This window comes from Scyliorhinus torazame, chromosome 19 (genome assembly GCF_047496885.1).
Source record: "Scyliorhinus torazame isolate Kashiwa2021f chromosome 19, sScyTor2.1, whole genome shotgun sequence".
Lineage (NCBI taxonomy): Eukaryota > Metazoa > Chordata > Chondrichthyes > Carcharhiniformes > Scyliorhinidae > Scyliorhinus > Scyliorhinus torazame.
The window spans coordinates 24,567,344-24,586,023 of NC_092725.1; the positions used below are offsets into that span (position 1 = coordinate 24,567,344).

Below are 18,680 nucleotides of genomic sequence, written 5' to 3' on the forward strand. Positions count from 1 at the left end.
TGCTCCCGGTACAGGGGATTCAGGACAGAGTGCTTTCGGGGGTGTGGGTCGGAGAGGGCAAGGTGTCAGAGATATACCGAGAGATGAGGGAAGAGGGGGAGGAGTTGGTGGGCGAACTAAAAGGAAAGTGGGAAGAAGAGCTAGGGGAGGAGATAGAGGAGGGTATGTGGGCTGATGCCCTAAGCAGGGTAAATTCCTCTTCCTCATGCGCCAGGCTTAGCCTGATTCAATTCAAGGTGCTACATAGAGCACACATAACGGGAGCAAAGTTGAGCAGGTTCTTTGGAGTGGAGGACAAGTGTGGGAAGTGCGGCGGAAGCCCGGCAAACCACGCACATATGTTTTGGGCGTGCCCGGCACTGGAGGGGTATTGGAAGGGAGTGACGGGAGTGATTTCGCAGGTGGTGAAGGCCCGGGTCAAACCAGGCTGGGGGTTAGCTCTATTTGGAGTTGCGGAAGAGCCGGGAGTGCAGGAGGCGAAAGAGGCCGACGTTGTGGCCTTTGCGTCCCTAGTAGCCCGGCGTAGGATCCTACTCATGTGGAAGGAAGCGAAACCCCCCGGACTGGAGGCCTGGGTAAATGATATGGCGGGGTTCATTAAACTGGAGCAGATAAAGTTTGCCCTGAGAGGATGGGCTCAAGGGTTCACCAGGCGGTGGCAGCCATTCCTCGACTGCCTAGGGGAACGTTAGAGGGAAGACAGATGACCAGCAGCAGCAACCCAGGGGAGAGGGGGGGGGGGGGTGTGTGGAAGTTTTAGTTTATGTTAAATGATTAGAGTACTATGTTGATTAGCCATTTGTTTATTGTAAAATTTTCTCTACTGTTATGTTTGTTCTGTCAGGGGAAAAAATTTTGATCGAACAAATTTCAATAAAACATATTTTAAAAAAAATAAATAATTATAATTGCTTATTGTCACAAGTAGGCTTCAATGAAGTTACTGTGAAAAGCCCCTAGTCGCCACATTCTGGCGCCTGTTCGGGGAGGCTTGTACGGCAATTGAACCTGCGCTGCTGGCATTGTTCTGCATTACAAGCCAGCTGTTTAGCCCACTGTGCACTGGTCAGCACTGCTGCCTCACAGTGCCAGGGACCCGGGTTAGCACTGCTGCCTCACAGCGCCAGGGACCCAGGTTAGCACTGCTGCCTCACAGCGCCAGGGACCCGTATTAGCACTGCTGCCTCACAGCGCCAGGGATCCTGGTTAGCACTGCTGCCTCACAGCGTCAGGAACCCAGGTAAGCACTGCTGCCTCACAGCGTCAGGGACCGGGGTTAGCACTGCTGCCTCACAGCGTCAGGAACCCGGGTTAGCACTGCTGCCTCACAGCGTCACGGACCGGGGTTAGCACTGCTGCCTCACAGCGCCAGGGATCCTGGTTAGCACTGCTACCTCACAGTGCCAGGGACCCGGGTTAGCACTGCTACCTTAGCACCAGGGACCCAGGTTAGCACTGCTGCCTCACACGCCAGGGACCCGGGTTAGCACTGCTGCCTCACAGAGCCAGGGACCCGGGTTAGCACTGCTGCCTCACAGCGCCAGGAACCCGGGTTAGCACTGCAGTCTCACAGAGCCAGGGACCCGGGTTAGCACTGCTGCCTCACACGCCAGGGCCCCGGGTTAGCACTGCTGACTCACAGCGCCAGGGACCCGGGTTAGCACTGCTGTCTCTCAGCGCCAGGGACCCGGGTTAGCACTGCTGCCTCACAGCGCCAGGGACCCGGGTTAGCACTGCTGCCTTAGCACCAGGGACCCAGGTTAGCACTGCTGCCTCACAGAGCCAGGGACGCGGGTTAGCACTGCTGCCTCACACGCCAAGGACCCGGGTTAGCACTGCTGCCTCACAGAGCCAGGGACCCGGGTTAGCACTGCTGCCTCATAGCACCAGGGACCCGGGTTAGCACTGCTACCTCACAGTGCCAGGGACCCGGGTTAGCACTGCTGCCTGAGCACCAGGGACCCAGGTTAGCACTGCTGCCTCACAGAGCCAGGCACCCGGGTTAGCATTGCTGCCTCACACGGCAGGGACCCGGGTTAGCACTGCTGCCTCACAGTGCCGGGGACCCGGGTTAGCAGTGCTGCCTCACAGCGCCAGGAACCCGGGTTAGCAATGCAGTCTCACAGAGCCAGGGACCCGGGTAGCACTGCTGCCTCACACGGCAGGGACCCGGGTGAGCACTGCTGCCTCACAGTGCCAGGGAACCGGGTTAGCACTGCTGTCTCACAGCGCCAGGGACTCAGGTTAGCACTGCTGTCTCACAGAGCCAGGGACCCGGGTAGCACTGCTGCCTCACACGGCAGGGACCCGGGTGAGCACTGCTGCCTCACAGTGCCAGGGAACCGGGTTAGCACTGCTGTCTCACAGCGCCAGGGACCCGGGTTAGCACTGCTGCCTTACAGTGCCAGGGATTCGGGTTAGCACTGCTGCCTCACAGCGGCAGGGACCCGGGTTAGCACTGCTGCCTTAGCACCAGGGACCCAGGTTAGCACTGCTGCCTCACAGAGCCAGGGACCCGGGTTAGCACTGCTGCCTCACAGAGCCTTGGTTGGCCGAGGTGTTGCCATGACGAAGGCAACGGGGAACTAGAGGGCTCCCCAAGCTCCCATGTAATTGTACGTAGGAGCGAAGCTTGAACAGATACTTTTTGTTTGCAGATAGCAAGTCCTTGCATGTGAATATATGGCACCTTGAGCACATATAAATGAGCCAAGTTATGATATGGACAGATGACCTTAAATTGTCTGTTGATGTGGCTCTTGGCGCACTTCGAAATCGAAAAATCGAATTTGGGATTGTTTAGAGAGTTTGGCCATCAATCAGCCCATGGTTGGGCTGGGGATGGGTTCGAATGACATCTTCCTGTTCCCTAACGTTTCTTGCCTCCCCTATTCACCCCCCCCCCCCCCCCCCCCCCCCCCCCCCCGCTCTCAGTACAATGAGCTGCAGGATAAGGTGCAGTCGGCAGAGACCAAGGTCTCAGAGATGGAGACGACCATTGAGGATCTGCAGTGGGATATCGAGAAGCTGCGCAAACGGGAGCAAAAGCTGAACAAACACTTGGCCGAGGCCCTCGAGCAGGTAACCCGCGCTCTGCTTCCTAATTACACCCGGTGACTCTTACAGACCGAGGCCCTTCAGCCTCTCGCAGCCCCTGCTCTTTTCAGTAGAGCTGTCTGATCGATCCGCTACCCCCTGCTCTTTTTTTCTCCACCGTTCCATCACGCTGCGCATTTCCCCCCTTCAGATGTTTATCCAACTCCCGCCACCTCCACAACCCCCACCCAATCGCCTTCAATCTGGTTCCTGACACCCCTGTCTCTGTAAACAGTGTCTCCTTATTTCTGAAAAAAAAAGCCCCACCTGGTTCACTTCATGTCCTTTAGGGAAAGGGAAACCTGGCGTCCTTGTCAAGTCTGGCCTACATGTGGCTCCAGACCCACCCAGCGATGTGGTTGGCTCCGAAATGCCCCTCCGAAATGGCCAAACAAGCCACTCTGTTCAAGGGGCAATTAGGGATGGGCAACAAGTGCTGGGCCCAGCCATTGATTCTCACGACAGCCTGGGTGGGTTTGCGGTCAATTCCAGTCCCACAGGTCCCGGAGTCCCAACACAAAGTGAATTCACCAATAATTTGAATAATGTTTCTGTGATCTTTAACCCTTGACTTCTCCAGTGACTTACAGGCACCAGATTTGTAAGTGAAACACGACAACTGTTTATTTATAACAAAAATAGAGATAAGATGTGCATTAATTATAGTAGAATACCGGTCAACTAATCTGCACACGCAAGGCAGACACACGCACAGGGAGGGAAAGGGGTAAAATAATAGTTGAGATGAGGTGAAAGACAAATGTCCTTTCTTGCGATGCTAACGTCATTTTTTCAGCCGGCTGCCCTCCCAGGACGCAGAGTGATTGCAACCGCCGGTCGGATTGCTAATGAGGATCGTCTGCCAGAAACATTCAGTCAGAACTCCCAGGCTGTAAGATTCCCTCTGGGGAGTCACTTTAACTTTGATTAACCTGGGCCTTCACTCAAAAGATCCGACTCAGGCCTGTTTAATTCTTACTGGTTTCCAACTCCACCAGAACGACCATCAGCCTCATTGAGATAAGAACAGAGTTCCCCACATGGGATTTCAAAAAGTTTAAAAAAAAAACATTTTATTGGGGTATTTGTGATTTTATAACAATAACAGAAGAAACAGTGTACATACAAATATAAACATAGCGCAAAGGCTGTCTTCCTCCCTCACAGGTCCCACCTTTCTTACACACTAATCTAAGCTCCCCCTCCCCCCCACGCCTCTCTAAAGAAGTCGACGAGCGGCTGCCACCTCCGGATGAACATTGACCCTCTCAGGGCGAACTTGATTTTCTCCAGACAGAGAAAGCTAGCCATGTCCAATAGTCAGGTCTCTGACTTTGGGGGCTTTGAGTCCTTCCATGCCAATAGTATCCATCTCCGGGCTACCAGGGAGGCAAAGGCCAGAACGTCTGCCTCTTTCTCCTCCTGGATCTTCCGACACTCTGAAAATCGCCACCTCTGGACTCGGCGCCACCCTTGTTTTTAACACCGTGGGCATAACATCCGCAAACCCCAGCCAAAATCCCTTCAGCTTCGGGCATGCCCAGAACATATGGACATGGTTCGCTGGTGTCTTCAGCTGGTGGCTTGTCTGGATTTTTAAAAGATTTCTTTGTACCCCCCCAAACCCTGTTCTCAGCCTGGCTTTTAATCTTACTGGGTTTCCAAACTCATTAGAAAGCCATCCAGCTTTACTGAGTAGAAAACGGAGCCGCCAACAGGGCGTTTGAGAGAGGTTCACCCTTTCAAGGAGAGATAAATTCAAAGAGCCCCTTTCAGCTCAACTCAAAACAAAACTAAACTGGAAGCACGGTCTCACAGAGGAAAGAACATTCCAGAGAAAACCCTGACCAATCAGCACGCTCCATTGATGAGGTCCGGCAATTCGAAATTGTCTATTGGCCGACAGCCAAGTCCATCAAGATGCATCAGCACTGAACTTCCTTGCATCTGCTGTTTTGAAATGGGAATGACTCCTGCAGCCTGCCTGGCCTGGAGGTCACAGGACAGCCTCTAGTTTACCAGCCACTCAAATTAAAGGTGCAGTCCGTATTAAAGGCGTAGGTATTTTAAATGCCCCATGTAGAAAAATGATAAAAGCCAGAACAAAGGGAAAATAAAGGGAATACATTAGGGGGCAAACCGGGATTAACAGGAGAATCCTTACAATGACACCCACTTCCCGTGAATGAATTTAAAGGAGAGAACTCGATCAGAACTCCTTCCTGATTTGGAGCTTGATTCAATCTCACCACCACCCCCTCCCCCTCCCCCACCTTAGTCTCCGCATCTCCAAGGAGAACAATTCCAGTACCTCCGCATGAACCTGATGTCCCTCATCCATTGGACCATTCCGGTAAAGAAAAAAAAACCTCCGAGTCCTCTCCAAGGCCCTGGTGTCTTTCCTGAAGTGTGGCGCCCAGAACTGGGAACGAACCTGGCTTTTATAGAGTTTTTTTTTTTGTTTAAACAATAACCCCTTTGTCTTTGTACTCTTATTGACTCCTGTATCCTCTCTCATGTTCTCTTGCAGTTGAACTCTGGCTATCATGTTTCTGGTGGACCCGCGGGATTCCAGGGCGGTCAGATTACGTTACATATACACAAGGTAAACACCCCCCCAGACTCGGGCTGTCCGGCTTGCCTTTCTCGCTTTCTCTCTCTTTCACAATCGGGTGCACTCCTGCAACAATACAATTAGCAAACCGAGGAAGACTCGCTGAACAGTGATATCTTGGATAAACGGCTTTGAGAGAGAGATCCTTCAGGAAACAGCCTGCAGATACTTGCCTGTGTCAGACTCCTGTTTAACTTCCCGGCATTTGGCAAAAGGCTGCTGTTCTATTCACAGCAAAATCGAAACTGAATCTCAACACCTGACTGCTTCAGCCCCTGACTACTCCCGCTAACTACATCATCGCTATCCCCTTAACTGGGTTATGTCCACCTGACTAAGGCTCTAATTATTTACTCCCCGGAGAGCCTTCTTTCTAGCAACAAAATCCCATCAGTCCCATTTGGGTAAACAATATACATCGTTGGAATAAATGATGATCTCATTTTTATGGTGCTTTAATTACCCCTTACTTCACCAGATACATATAACACAATATATATCTGAAATTCCTACATTCATCACATAGTTAATATCAATTGAAGAACACCTGCTTTACGATACTCAACTCCTAGACCACTGGAGAAACGTTGAAGGGGATGCTCCCGGTCCCCTTCTACAATGTGGCTGATGTTGTGAGAGGAAACTGGAGCCGATATAGTCTTCTAAACCAGATGACATCGTTCTTTAGCAGCAATGGATGTGACCTCTTTGATTAACTCTTCCCCTCAGACCCATCCTTATTAAATAATAGAGAATAATAGTTAAAATGGTTTCATTGTTCACACTGAGATAGATATGGTGAGAGCGCTCTAAAATACACCCATAATATCTTTCGTTGTCACCTCCAATTGTTTCTACGTCTGCAGAAGTGATTTTAAGCTTTCTAGCGAAGAATAGATTTTTAAAGTGTGCTTTGCTCGTTTGCTGAGGTACGCTTTTAAGAGTGTCTTCTGGATGGATAAGGAGAGACGATATCATCGTGAAAGCTTGTGAAGTTCCTTTGAAAATGACTGTAAAACTTTTTTGTATCTTTGCTGAGTGTGAAGAGAACTCCCAAGGCCTTGCGGTTACTTTGGGCGTGGCACAGGCGCGGGGTGGGGGTCTGTTTAGCACCAGTTGAAAGCAAAGCTGTCCGTTAGAACATACATAGAACATAGAAAATACAGCACAGAACAGGCCCTTCGGCCCACGATGTTGTGCCGAACCTTTGTCCTAGATTAATCATAGATTATCATTGAATTTACAGTGCAGAAGGAGGCCATTCGGCCCTTTGAGTCTGCACCGGCTCTTGGAAAGAGCACCCTACCCAAACTCAACACCTCCACCCAACACCAAGGGCAATTTGGACATTAAGGGCAATTTATCATTGGCCAATTCACCTAACCCGCACATCTTTGGACTGTGGGAGGAAACCGGAGCACCCGGAGGAAACCCACGCAGACACGGGGAGGACGTGCAGACTCCGCACAGACAATGACCCAAGCCGGGAATCGAACCTGGGACCATGGAGCTGTGAAGCAATTGTGCTATCCACAATGCTACCGTGCTGCCTTAAGAACAAATAAATCTACACTATATCATTTTACCGTAATCCATGTACCTATCCAATAGCTGCTTGAAGGTCCCTAATGTTTCCGACTCAACTACTTCGTTAGTGCCGGCCCTGTATATGCTTCGAGGGCTTCTGGGTAAAAACGGCTAGACTCGGCCATATGTCCATTTTCTTATTTCTAAAGTGGGAATTCTAACTATTTATTCATATATTTCCCGTCGCGCTCTCTTCACCCTCCTCCCACCCGACTCTCTGCAGTTTGAGATGCTGAATGCCGAATTGGAAGAAAACAAGGAGTTAGCAAACAGCCGGATGGCCGAGCTGGAGAAGCTGGAGCAGGAGCTGCAGGAAGCCGTGCGTGAGAACGAGAAGCTCAAGGTGAGAACTCTGGGAGGACGGGGGCGGGGGGCTGGGGCGGGGGTACCTAACCCAGCTGCAAGCTCGGTTTCCCTCTCCGCAGTGTGCACTGTGGGGGTCTGGCCAATGTTTATACATGTACAGTATGCTCAGCTGGTAATGTGTGTTTGTGACGGGGAGATGCACTCATGAGGGGGACGGTCTTCAGGCACTTGCACCTGAAGGAGGGGGCCTAAGAGGTGTGCGTGCGCATGCAGGAGGGGGCCTTGGGGGGCATTGTGTGCACGAGGGAGAGGGGTCGGGGCGAGTTCATGTGTGCAAGGGAGAGGGTCTTGGGGGGAGTGAGGAAGGGGATCTTGGGGGTGTGCGACTGGGGAGGTTCGGTGGGGTGCACACACAGGGGAGAGGATCTCGGGGGAGAGTGCTTGCGAGGGAGCAGGTGTGTGGGGGGTGGGGTCGTGTACGAGGGAGGGGCTCTCGGGGTGTGCGCAAGGGAGGGCTTCTCTGGGGGGGTGCATGTGAGGGTGGGGGTTGGGAGGGCTGCTTGCGAGGTGAGGGAGGGAGGTCTAGTTGACAACCTGTCACATCAATAAAACCATGTCCCAACCCATCTCCCTCACTGGCACCGAAGAATCTGCAACTCCTGTTGAAACCAGCAAGTGATTTCTCCTGTAACTTCCGGATTCTTCCGCTTGCCTTCAAGTCACATGTCCATTAATCTTCCATTGGTCCAAAACGATAACAAGAAAGGGGAAATACGGGAAGAAACAGGAAGGACCGTTATAGTGTGAGGCGGAGGATCTCGGCGGAGAGGGGGGTGGGCAGGTGTGCGCTCTAGTGGCAGGGTCTCGGGCATGGGCGTACGATTCAGTGCGTAGGTCTCCACCAATCAAGATGTTTTCCTTTAACTTTTAAGGTAGACATGCGGAACATTCCGGAAGACATGGTCAAGGAGACTCCCGAGTACAAGTGCCTACAGTCGCAGTTTTCGCTGCTGTACAACGAGAGCCTTCAGGTGAAGACACAGCTGGATGAGGCCAGGGCCCTCCTCCTAACCACCAAGAATGCCCACCTGCGCCAGATTGAGCACATGGAGGTGAGAGAGGGACGGGGGACGGGACGGTGGAAGGGCTCGGTCCATTCGGTGTGTGGTGTCGGCTGGGGAGGGGGAAGATGCCAGGACCTGAAGGTATAGACAGTAACACGGATTTTGGGGAATTCCCAAACAACCGATGGCAGCATGAGGGGTGTGGACAGAATTAACACATTCAACTTTCTGAATGGGACTGTTGAATAATCTTAGCTCCGGCACGTGACTGCAGGAGTTCCTCAGGGTAGTGTTTGAGGCCCACCCATCTTCAACTGCTTCATCAATGACCTTCCCTCCGTTGTAAGGTCAGAATGGGGTCGTTCGCTGAAGATGGCACAATGTTCAATCCATTTGCGACATGGGCGCAGTGGTTAGCACTGCTGCCTCACCGCGCCAGGGAGCCGGGTTCAATTCCGGCCTTGGGTGAATGTGTTTTCGCTTTCGCCCCTTGTCTGCGTGGGTTTCCTCCGGGTGCTCTGGTTTCTTTCCTCCCACAGTCCAAAGATGTTCAGGTGAGGTGGATTGGCCGTGATAAATTGCCCCTTAGTGTCCAAAGACGTGGGTTTACGGGGATAGGGCGGGGGCGTAGGCCTAAATAGGGTGCTCTTTCAGAGGGTGGTACAGACCCGAGGAGCTGGATGGCCTCCTTCTGCACTGTAGGGATTCCTTGATATTCCTCAGATAATGAAGCAGCCCATGTCAAAATGCAGCACGACCTGGACAATATCCAGCCTTGGGTTGCCAACTGGCAAGTTACACTCGCGCCACAGATGTACCACGCAATGACCAACTCCCAGCGAGAGAGAATCTAACCAGCTCCCCTTGACATTCAATGGCATTACCATCGCTGAATCTACCTCACTGACCAGAAACTGAACTGGGCCCAGCCTTATAAATTCTGGTGACAAGAGCAGGTCAGAGGCTGGGATTCTGTGGAGAGTAACTCACCTCCTGACTCCCAAAACCTGTCTCAGTGATTGGCAAGGACGCAAGCCGGGAGTGTGATGGGACCCTCTCCACTTGCCTGGATGAGTGGCGGCTCCAACAACACTCGAGACGTTCGACACCATCCAGGACAAAGCCAACCCTTCTCTCCCTCCTGTCTTTCCCCAGAGTGACGAGCTCAACCTGCAGAAGAAGCTGAGGACTGAAGTGATCCAGCTGGAAGACACTCTAGCACAGGTCCGCAAAGAATATGAGATGTTGCGGATCGAATTTGAGCAGAATCTGGCTGCCAACGAACAAGCTGGTACTGGAGCAAATATAACTTAGATCTAACTCTGTGCTGTACCTGTCCTGGGAGTGTGATGGGGACAGTGTAGAGGGAGCTTTACTCTGTATCTCACCCTGTGCTGTACCTGTCCTGGGAGTGTTTGATGGGGACAGTGTAGAGGGAGCTTTACTCTGTATCTAACCCCGTGCAGTACCTGTCCTGGGAGTGTTTGATGGGGACAGTGTGGAGGGAGCTTTACTCTGTATCTAACCCAGTGCTGTACCTGTCCTGGGAGTGTTTGATGGGGACAGTGTAGAGGGAGCTTTACTCTGTATCTAACCCCGTGCTGTACCTGTCCTGGGAGTGTTTGATGGGGACAGTGTGGAGGGAGCTTTACTCTGTATCTAACCCTGTGCTGTACCTGTCCTGGGAGTGTTTGATGGGGACAGTGTTGAGGGAGCTTTACTCTGTATCTAACCCCGTGCTGTACCTGTCCTGGGAGTGTTTGATGGGGACAGTGTGGAGGGAGCTTTACTCTGTATCTAACCCCGTGCTGTACCTGTCCTGGGAGTGTTTGATGGGGACAGTGTTGAGGGAGCTTTACTCTGTATCTAACCCCGTGCTGTACCTGTCCTGGGAGTGTTTGATGGGGACAGCGTTGAGGGAGCTTTACTCTGTATCTAACCCCGTGCTGTACCTATCCTGGGAGTGTGATGGGGACAGTGTAGAGGGAGCTTTACTCTGTATCTAACCCCGTGCTGTACCTGTCCTGGGAGTGTGATGGGGACAGTGTAGAGGGAGCTTTACTCTGTATCTAACCCCGTGCTGTACCTGTCCTGGGAGTGTTTGATGGGGACAGTGTTGAGGGAGCTTTACTCTGTATCTAACCCCGTGCTGTACCTATCCTGGGAGTGTTTGATGGGGACAGTGTGGAGGGAGCTTTACTCTGTATCTAACCCCATGCTGTACCTGTCCTGGGAGTGTGATGGGGACAGTGTAGAGGGAGCTTTTCTCTGTATCTAACCCCATGCTGTACCTGTCCTGGGAGTGTGATGGGGACAGTGTAGAGGGAGCTTTCCTCTGTATCTAACCCCGTGCTGTACCTGTCCTGGGAGTGTGATGGGGACAGTGTAGAGGGAGCTTTACTCTGTATCGAACCCCGTGCTGTACCTGTCCTGGGAGTGTTTGATGGGGACAGTGTGGAGGGAGCTTTACTCTGTATCTAACCCCGTGCTGTACCTGTCCTGGGAGTGTTTGATGGGGACAGTGTTGAGGGAGCTTTACTCTGTATCTAACCCCGTGCTGTACCTGTCCTGGGAGTGTTTGATGGGGACAGTGTGGAGGGAGCTTTACTCTGTATCTAACCCCGTGCTGTACCTGTCCTGGGAGTGTTTGATGGGGACAGTGTTGAGGGAGCTTTACTCTGTATCTAACCCCGTGCTGGACCTGTCCTGGGAGTGTTTGATGGGGACAGTGTTGAGGGAGCTTTACTCTGTATCTAACCCCGTGCTGTACCTATCCTGGGAGTGTGATGGGGACAGTGTAGAGGGAGCTTTACTCTGTATCTAACCCCGTGCTGTACCTGTCCTGGGAGTGTGATGGGGACAGTGTAGAGGGAGCTTTACTCTGTATCTAACCCCGTGCTGTACCTGTCCTGGGAGTGTTTGATGGGGACAGTGTTGAGGGAGCTTTACTCTGTATCTAACCCCGTGCTGTACCTATCCTGGGAGTGTTTGATGGGGACAGTGTGGAGGGAGCTTTACTCTGTATCTAACCCCGTGCTGTACCTGTCCTGGGAGTGTTTGATGGGGACAGTGTGGAGGGAGCTTTACTCTGTATCTAACTCCGTGCTGTACCTGTCCTGGGAGTGTGATGGGGACAGTGTAGAGGGAGCTTTACTCTGTATCTAACCCCGTGCTGTACCTGTCCTGGGAGTGTTTGATGGGGACAGTGTAGAGGGAGCTTTACTCTGTATCTAACCCCGTGCTGTACCTGTCCTGGGAGTATTTGATGGGGACAGTGTAGAGGGAGCTTTACTCTGTATCTAACCCCGTGCAGTACCTGTCCTGGGAGTGTGATGGGGACAGTGTAGAGGGAGCTTTACTCTGTATCTAACCCCGTGCTGTACCTGTCCTGGGAGTGTGATGGGGACAGTGTAGAGGGAGCTTTACTCTGTATCTAACCCCGTGCATACCTGTCCTGGGAGTATTTGATGGGGACAGTGTTGAGGGAGCTTTACTCTGTATCTATCCCCGTGCTGTACCTAGCCTGGGAGTGTTTGATGGGGACAGTGTGGAGGGAGCTTTACTCTGTATCTAACCCCGTGCTGTACCTGTCCTGGGAGTGTTTGATGGGGACAGTGTGGAGGGAGCTTTACTCTGTATCTAACCCTGTGCTGTACCTGTCCTGGGAGTGTTTGATGGGGACAGTGTAGAGGGAGCTTTACTCTGTATCTAACCCCGTGCTGTACCTCTCCTGGGAGTGTTTGTTGGGGACAGTGCAGAGGGAGCTTTACTCTGTATCCTACCCCATGCTGTACCTGTCCTTGGAGTGTGATGGGGACAGTGTAGAGGGAGCTTTACTCTTTATCTAACCCCGTGCTGTACCTGTCCTGGGCGTGTTTGATGGGGACAGTGTAGAGGGAGCTTTACTGTATATGTAACCCCGTGCTGGACCTGTCCTGGGAGTGTGATGGGGACAGTGTAGAGGGAACTTTACTCTGTATCTAACCCCGTGCTGTACCTGTCCTGGGAGTGTTTGATGGGGACAGTGTTGAGGGAGCTTTACTCTGTATCTAACCCCGTGCTGTACCTATCCTGGGAGTGTTTGATGGGGACAGTGTGGAGGGAGCTTTACTCTGTATCTAACCCCATGCTGTACCTGTCCTGGGAGTGTGATGGGGACAGTGTAGAGGGAGCTTTCCTCTGTATCTAACCCCATGCTGTACCTGTCCTGGGAGTGTGATGGGGACAGTGTAGAGGGAGCTTTCCTCTGTATCTAACCCCGTGCTGTACCTGTCCTGGGAGTGTGATGGGGACAGTGTAGAGGGAGCTTTACTCTGTATCGAACCCCGTGCTGTACCTGTCCTGGGAGTGTTTGATGGGGACAGTGTGGAGGGAGCTTTACTCTGTATCTAACCCCGTGCTGTACCTGTCCTGGGAGTGTTTGATGGGGACAGTGTTGAGGGAGCTTTACTCTGTATCTAACCCCGTGCTGTACCTGTCCTGGGAGTGTTTGATGGGGACAGTGTTGAGGGAGCTTTACTCTGTATCTAACCCCGTGCTGTACCTGTCCTGGGAGTGTTTGATGGGGACAGTGTTGATGGAGCTTTACTCTGTATCTAACCCCGTGCTGTACCTATCCTGGGAGTGTGATGGGGACAGTGTAGAGGGAGCTTTACTCTGTATCTAACCCCGTGCTGTACCTGTCCTGGGAGTGAGATGGGGACAGTGTAGAGGGAGCTTTACTCTGTATCGAACCCCGTGCTGTACCTGTCCTGGGAGTGTTTGATGGGGACAGTGTTGAGGGAGCTTTACTCTGTATCTAACCCCGTGCTGTACCTATCCTGGGAGTGTTTGATGGGGACAGTGTGGAGGGAGCTTTACTCTGTATCTAACCCCGTGCTGTACCTGTCCTGGGAGTGTTTGATGGGGACAGTGTGGAGGGAGCATTACTCTGTATCTAACTCCGTGCTGTACCTGTCCTGGGAGTGTGATGGGGACAGTGTAGAGGGAGCTTTACTCTGTATCTAACCCCGTGCTGTACCTGTCCTGGGAGTGTTTGATGGGGACAGTGTAGAGGGAGCTTTACTCTGTATCTAACCCCGTGCTGTACCTGTCCTGGGAGTATTTGATGGGGACAGTGTAGAGGGAGCTTTACTCTGTATCTAACCCCGTGCAGTACCTGTCCTGGGAGTGTGATGGGGACAGTGTAGAGGGAGCTTTACTCTGTATCTAACCCCGTGCTGTACCTGTCCTGGGAGTGTGATGGGGACAGTGTAGAGGGAGCTTTACTCTGTATCTAACCCCGTGCTGTACCTGTCCTGGGAGTATTTGATGGGGACAGTGTTGAGGGAGCTTTACTCTGTATCTATCCCCGTGCTGTACCTATCCTGGGAGTGTTTGATGGGGACAGTGTGGAGGGAGCTTTACTCTGTATCTAACCCCGTGCTGTACCTGTCCTGGGAGTGTTTGATGGGGACAGTGTGGAGGGAGCTTTACTCTGTATCTAACCCTGTGCTGTACCTGTCCTGGGAGTGTTTGATGGGGACAGTGTAGAGGGAGCTTTACTCTGTATCTAACCCCGTGCTGTACCTCTCCTGGGAGTGTTTGTTGGGGACAGTGCAGAGGTAGCTTTACTCTGTATCCTACCCCATGCTGTACCTGTCCTTGGAGTGTGATGGCGACATTGTAGAGGGAGCTTTACTCTTTATCTAACCCCGTGCTGTACCTGTCCTGGGCGTGTTTGATGGGGACAGTGTAGAGGGAGCTTTACTGTATATGTAACCCCGTGCTGGACCTGTCCTGGGAGTGTGATGGGGACAGTGTAGAGGGAACTTTACTCTGTATCTCACACCGTGCTGTACCTGTCCTGGGTGTGTTTGATGGGGACAGTCTAGAGGGAGCTTTACTCTGTCTCTAAACCTGTGCTGTACCTGTCCTGGGAGAGTTTGATGGGGACAGTGTAGAGGGAGGTTTACTCGGTATGTAACCCCGTGCTGTACCTGTCCTGGGAGTGTTTGATGGGCTCAGTGTAGAGGGAACTTTACTCTGTATCTCATCCCGTGCTGTACCTGTCCTGGGAGTGTTTGATGGGGACAGTGTGGAGGGAGCTTTACTCTGTATCTAACCCCGTGCTGTACCTGTCCTGGGAGTGTTTGATGGGGACAGTCTGGAGGGAGCTTTACTCTGTATCTAAACCTGTGCTGTACCTGTCCTGGGAGTGTTTGATGGGGACAGTGTAGAGGGAGCTTTACTCTGTATCTAACCCCGTGCTGTACCTGTCCTGGGAGTGTTTGACGGCGACAGTGTAGAGGAAGCTTTGCTCTGTATCTAACCCCGTGCTGTACCTGTCCTGGGAGTGTTTGATGGGGACAGTGTGGAGGGAGCTTTACTCTGTATCTAACCCCGTGCTGTACCTGTCCTTGGAGTGTGATGGGGACAGTGTAGAGGGAGCTTTACTCTTTATCTAACCCCGTGCTGTACCTGTCCTGGGAGTGTTTGATGGGGACAGTGTAGAGGGAGCTTTACTCAGTATCTAACCCCGTGCTGTACCTGTCCTGGGAGTGTTTGATGGGGACAGTGTAGAGGCAGCTTTACTCTGTATCTAACCCAGTGCTGTACCTGTCCTGGGAGTGTTTGATGGGGACAGTGTAGAGGGAGCTTTACTCTGTATCTAACCCCGTGCTGTACCTGTCCTGGGAGTGTTTGATGGGGACAGTGTAGAGGGAGCTTTACTCTGTATCTAACCCAGTGCTGTACCTGTCCTGGGAGTGTTTGATGGGGACAGTGTAGAGGGAGCTTTACTCTGTATATAACCCCGTGCTGTACCTCTCCTGGGAGTGTTTGATGGGGACAGTGTAGAGGGAGCTTTACTCTGTATCCTACCCCATGCTGTACCTGTCCTTAGAGTGTGATGGGGACAGTGTAGAGGGAGCTTGACTCTTTATCTCACCCCGTGCTGTACCTGTCCTTGGAGTGTGATGGGGACAGTGTAGAGGGAGCTTTACTCTTTATCTAACCCCGTGCTGTACCTGTCCTGGGAGTGTTTGATGGGGACAGTGTAGAGGGAGCTTTATTCTGTATCTAACCCCGTGCTGTACCTGTCATGGGAGTGTTTGATGGGGACAGTATAGAGGGAGCTTTACTCTGTATCTAACCCCGTGCTGTACCTGTCCTGGGAGTGTTTGATTGGGACAGTGTAGAGGGAGCATTACTCTGTATCTAACCCTGTGCTGTACCTGTCCTGGGCGTGTTTGATGGGGACAGTGTAGAGGGAGCTTTACTGTATATGTAACCCCGTGCTGTACCTGTCCTGGGAGTGTTTGATGGGCTCAGTGTAGAGGGAACTTTACTCGGTATCTCACCCCTGCAGTACCTATCCTGGGAGTGTGATGGGGACAGTGCAGAGGGAACTTTACTCTGTATCTCATCCCGTGCTGTACCTGTCCTGGGAGTGTTTGATGGGGACAGTGTGGAGGGAGCTTTACTCTGTATCTAACCCCGTGCTGTACCTCTCCTGGGAGTGTTTGTTGGGGACAGTGTAGAGGGAGCTTTACTCTGTATCCTACCCCATGCTGTACCTGTCCTGGGCGTGTTTGATGGGGACAGTGTGGAGGGAGCTTTACTCTGTATCTAACCCCGTGCTGTACCTCTCCTGGGAGTGTTTGTTGGGGACAGTGTAGAGGGAGCTTTACTCTTTATCTAACCCAGTGCTGTACCTGTCCTTGGTGTATGATGGGGACAGTGTAGAGGGAGCTTTACTCTTTATCTAACCCCGTGCTGTACCTGTCCTGGGAATGTTTGATGGGGACAGTGTAGAGGGAGCTTTACTCAGTATCTAACCCCGTGCTTTACCTGTCCTGGGAGTGTTTGATGGGGACAGTGTAGAGGGAGCTTTATTCTGTATCTAACCCCGTGCTGTACCTGTCCTGGGAGTGTTTGATGGGGACAGTGTAGAGGGAGCTTTACTCTGTATCTAACCCCGTGCTGTACCTGTCCTGGGAGTGTTTGATGGGGACAGTGTAGAGGGAGCTTTACTCTGTATCTAAACCTGTGCTGTACCTATCCTGGGAGTGTGATGGGGACAGTGTAGAGGGAACTTTACTCTGTATCTCATCCCGTGCTGTACCTGCCCTGGGAGTGTTTGATGGGGACAGTGTAGCGGGAGCTTTACTCTGTATCTAACCCCGTGCTGTACCTGTCCTGGGAGTGTTTGATGGGGACAGTGTGGATGGAGCTTTACTCTGTATCTTTCCTCGTGCATTACCTGTCCTGGGAGTGTTTGATGGGGACAGTCTAGAGGGAGCTTTATTCTGTATTTAAATCTGTGCTTTACCTGTCCTGGGAGTGTTTGATGGGGACAGAGTAGAGGGAGCTTTACTCTGTATCTAACCCCGTGCTGTACCTGTCCTGGGAGTGTTTGATGGCGACAGTGTAGAGGAAGCTATACTCTGTATCTAACCCCGTGCTGTACCTGTCCTGGGGGTGTTTGATGGAGTTAGAGTAGAGGGACCTTTACTCTGTATCTATCCCCGTGCTGTAACTATCCTGGGGGTGTTTGATGGGGACAGTGTAGAGGAATCTTTACTCTGTATCTAACCCCGTGCTGTCCCTGCCCTGGGACTGTTGATGGGGACAGTGTAGAGGGAGCTTTACTCTGTATCTCACCCCGTGCTGTACCTGTCCTGGGAGTGTTTGATGGGGACAGTGTAGAGGGAGCTTTACTCTGTATCTAACCCCGTGCTGAACCTGTCCTGGGAGTGTTTGATGGGCTCAGTGTGGAGGGAGCTTTACTCTGTATCTAACCCTGTGCTGTACCTGTCCTGGGAGTGTTTGATGGGGACAGTCTAGAGGGAGCTTTACTCTGTATCTAAACATGTGCTGTACCTGTCCTGGGAGTGTTTGATGGGGACAGGGTAGAGGGAGCTTGACTCTGTATCTAACCCCGTGCTGTACCTGTCCTGGGAGTGTTTGATGGGGACAGTGCAGAGGGAGCTTTACTCTGTATCTAACCCCGTGCTGTACCTGTCCTGGGAGTGTTTGATGGGGGCAGTGTCGAGGGAGCTTTAGTTTGTATCTAACTCCGTGCTGTCCCTGTCCTGGGACTGTTTGATGGGGACAGTGTAGATCGAGCTTTACTCTGTATCTAACCCAGTACTGTACCTGTCCTGGGAGTGTTTGATGGGGACAGTGTAGCGGGAGCTTTACTCTGTATCTAACCCAGTGCTGTACCTGTCCTGGGAGTGTTTGATGGGGACAGTGTAGAGGGAGCTTTACTCTGTATCTAACCCCGTGCTGTACCTGTCCTGGGAGTGTTTGATGGGGACAGTGTAGCGGTAGCTTTACTCTGTATCTAACCCAGTGCTGTACCTGTCCTGGGAGTGTTTGATGGGGACCATGTAGAGGGAGCTTTACTCTGTATCTAACCCCGTGCTGTACCTCTCCTGGGAGTGTTTGATGGGGACAGTGTAGAGTGAGCTTTACTCTGTATCCTACCCCATGCTGTACCTGTCCTTGGAGTGTGATGGGGACAGTGTAGAGGGAGCTTTACTCTTTATCTAACCCCGTGCTGTACCTGTCCTTGGAGTGTGATGGGGACAGTGTAGAGGGAGCTTTACTCTGTATCTAACCCAGTGCTGCACCTGTCCTGGGAGTGTTTGATGGGGACAGTGTAGAGCGAGCTTTACTCTGTATCTAACCCCGTGCTGTACCTCTCCTGGGAGTGTTTGATGGGGACAGTGTAGAGGGAGCTTTACTCTGTATCTAACCCAGTGCTGTACCTGTCCTGGGAGTGTTTGATGGGGACAGTGTAGAGGGAGCTTTACTCTGTATCTAACCCCGTGCTGTACCTCTCCTGGGAGTGTTTGATGGGGACAGTGTAGAGGTAGCTTTACTCTGTATCCTACCCCATGCTGTACCTGTCCTTGGAGTGTGATGGGGACAGTGTAGAGGGAGCTTTACACTGTATCTAACCCCGTGCTGTACCTGTCCTTGGAGTGTGATGGGGACAGTGTAGAGGGAGCTTTACTCTGTATCTA

At 52.1% G+C, this 18,680-nt stretch overlaps 1 protein-coding gene across 1 annotated transcript in view; it reads left to right on the forward strand.

The window, feature by feature from the left end:
• rnf40 (ring finger protein 40) overlaps positions 1-18,680 on the forward strand; it is a 154,429-nt gene that overhangs the window by 50,045 nt on the left and 85,704 nt on the right. Inside the window, exons 7-11 of the mRNA XM_072485438.1 lie at positions 2,935-3,081; positions 5,627-5,701; positions 7,521-7,640; positions 8,536-8,715; positions 9,823-9,958. Coding sequence (XP_072341539.1) covers positions 2,935-3,081; positions 5,627-5,701; positions 7,521-7,640; positions 8,536-8,715; positions 9,823-9,958 — 658 coding nt within the window. The remainder of the gene's footprint in view (positions 1-2,934; positions 3,082-5,626; positions 5,702-7,520; positions 7,641-8,535; positions 8,716-9,822; positions 9,959-18,680) is intronic.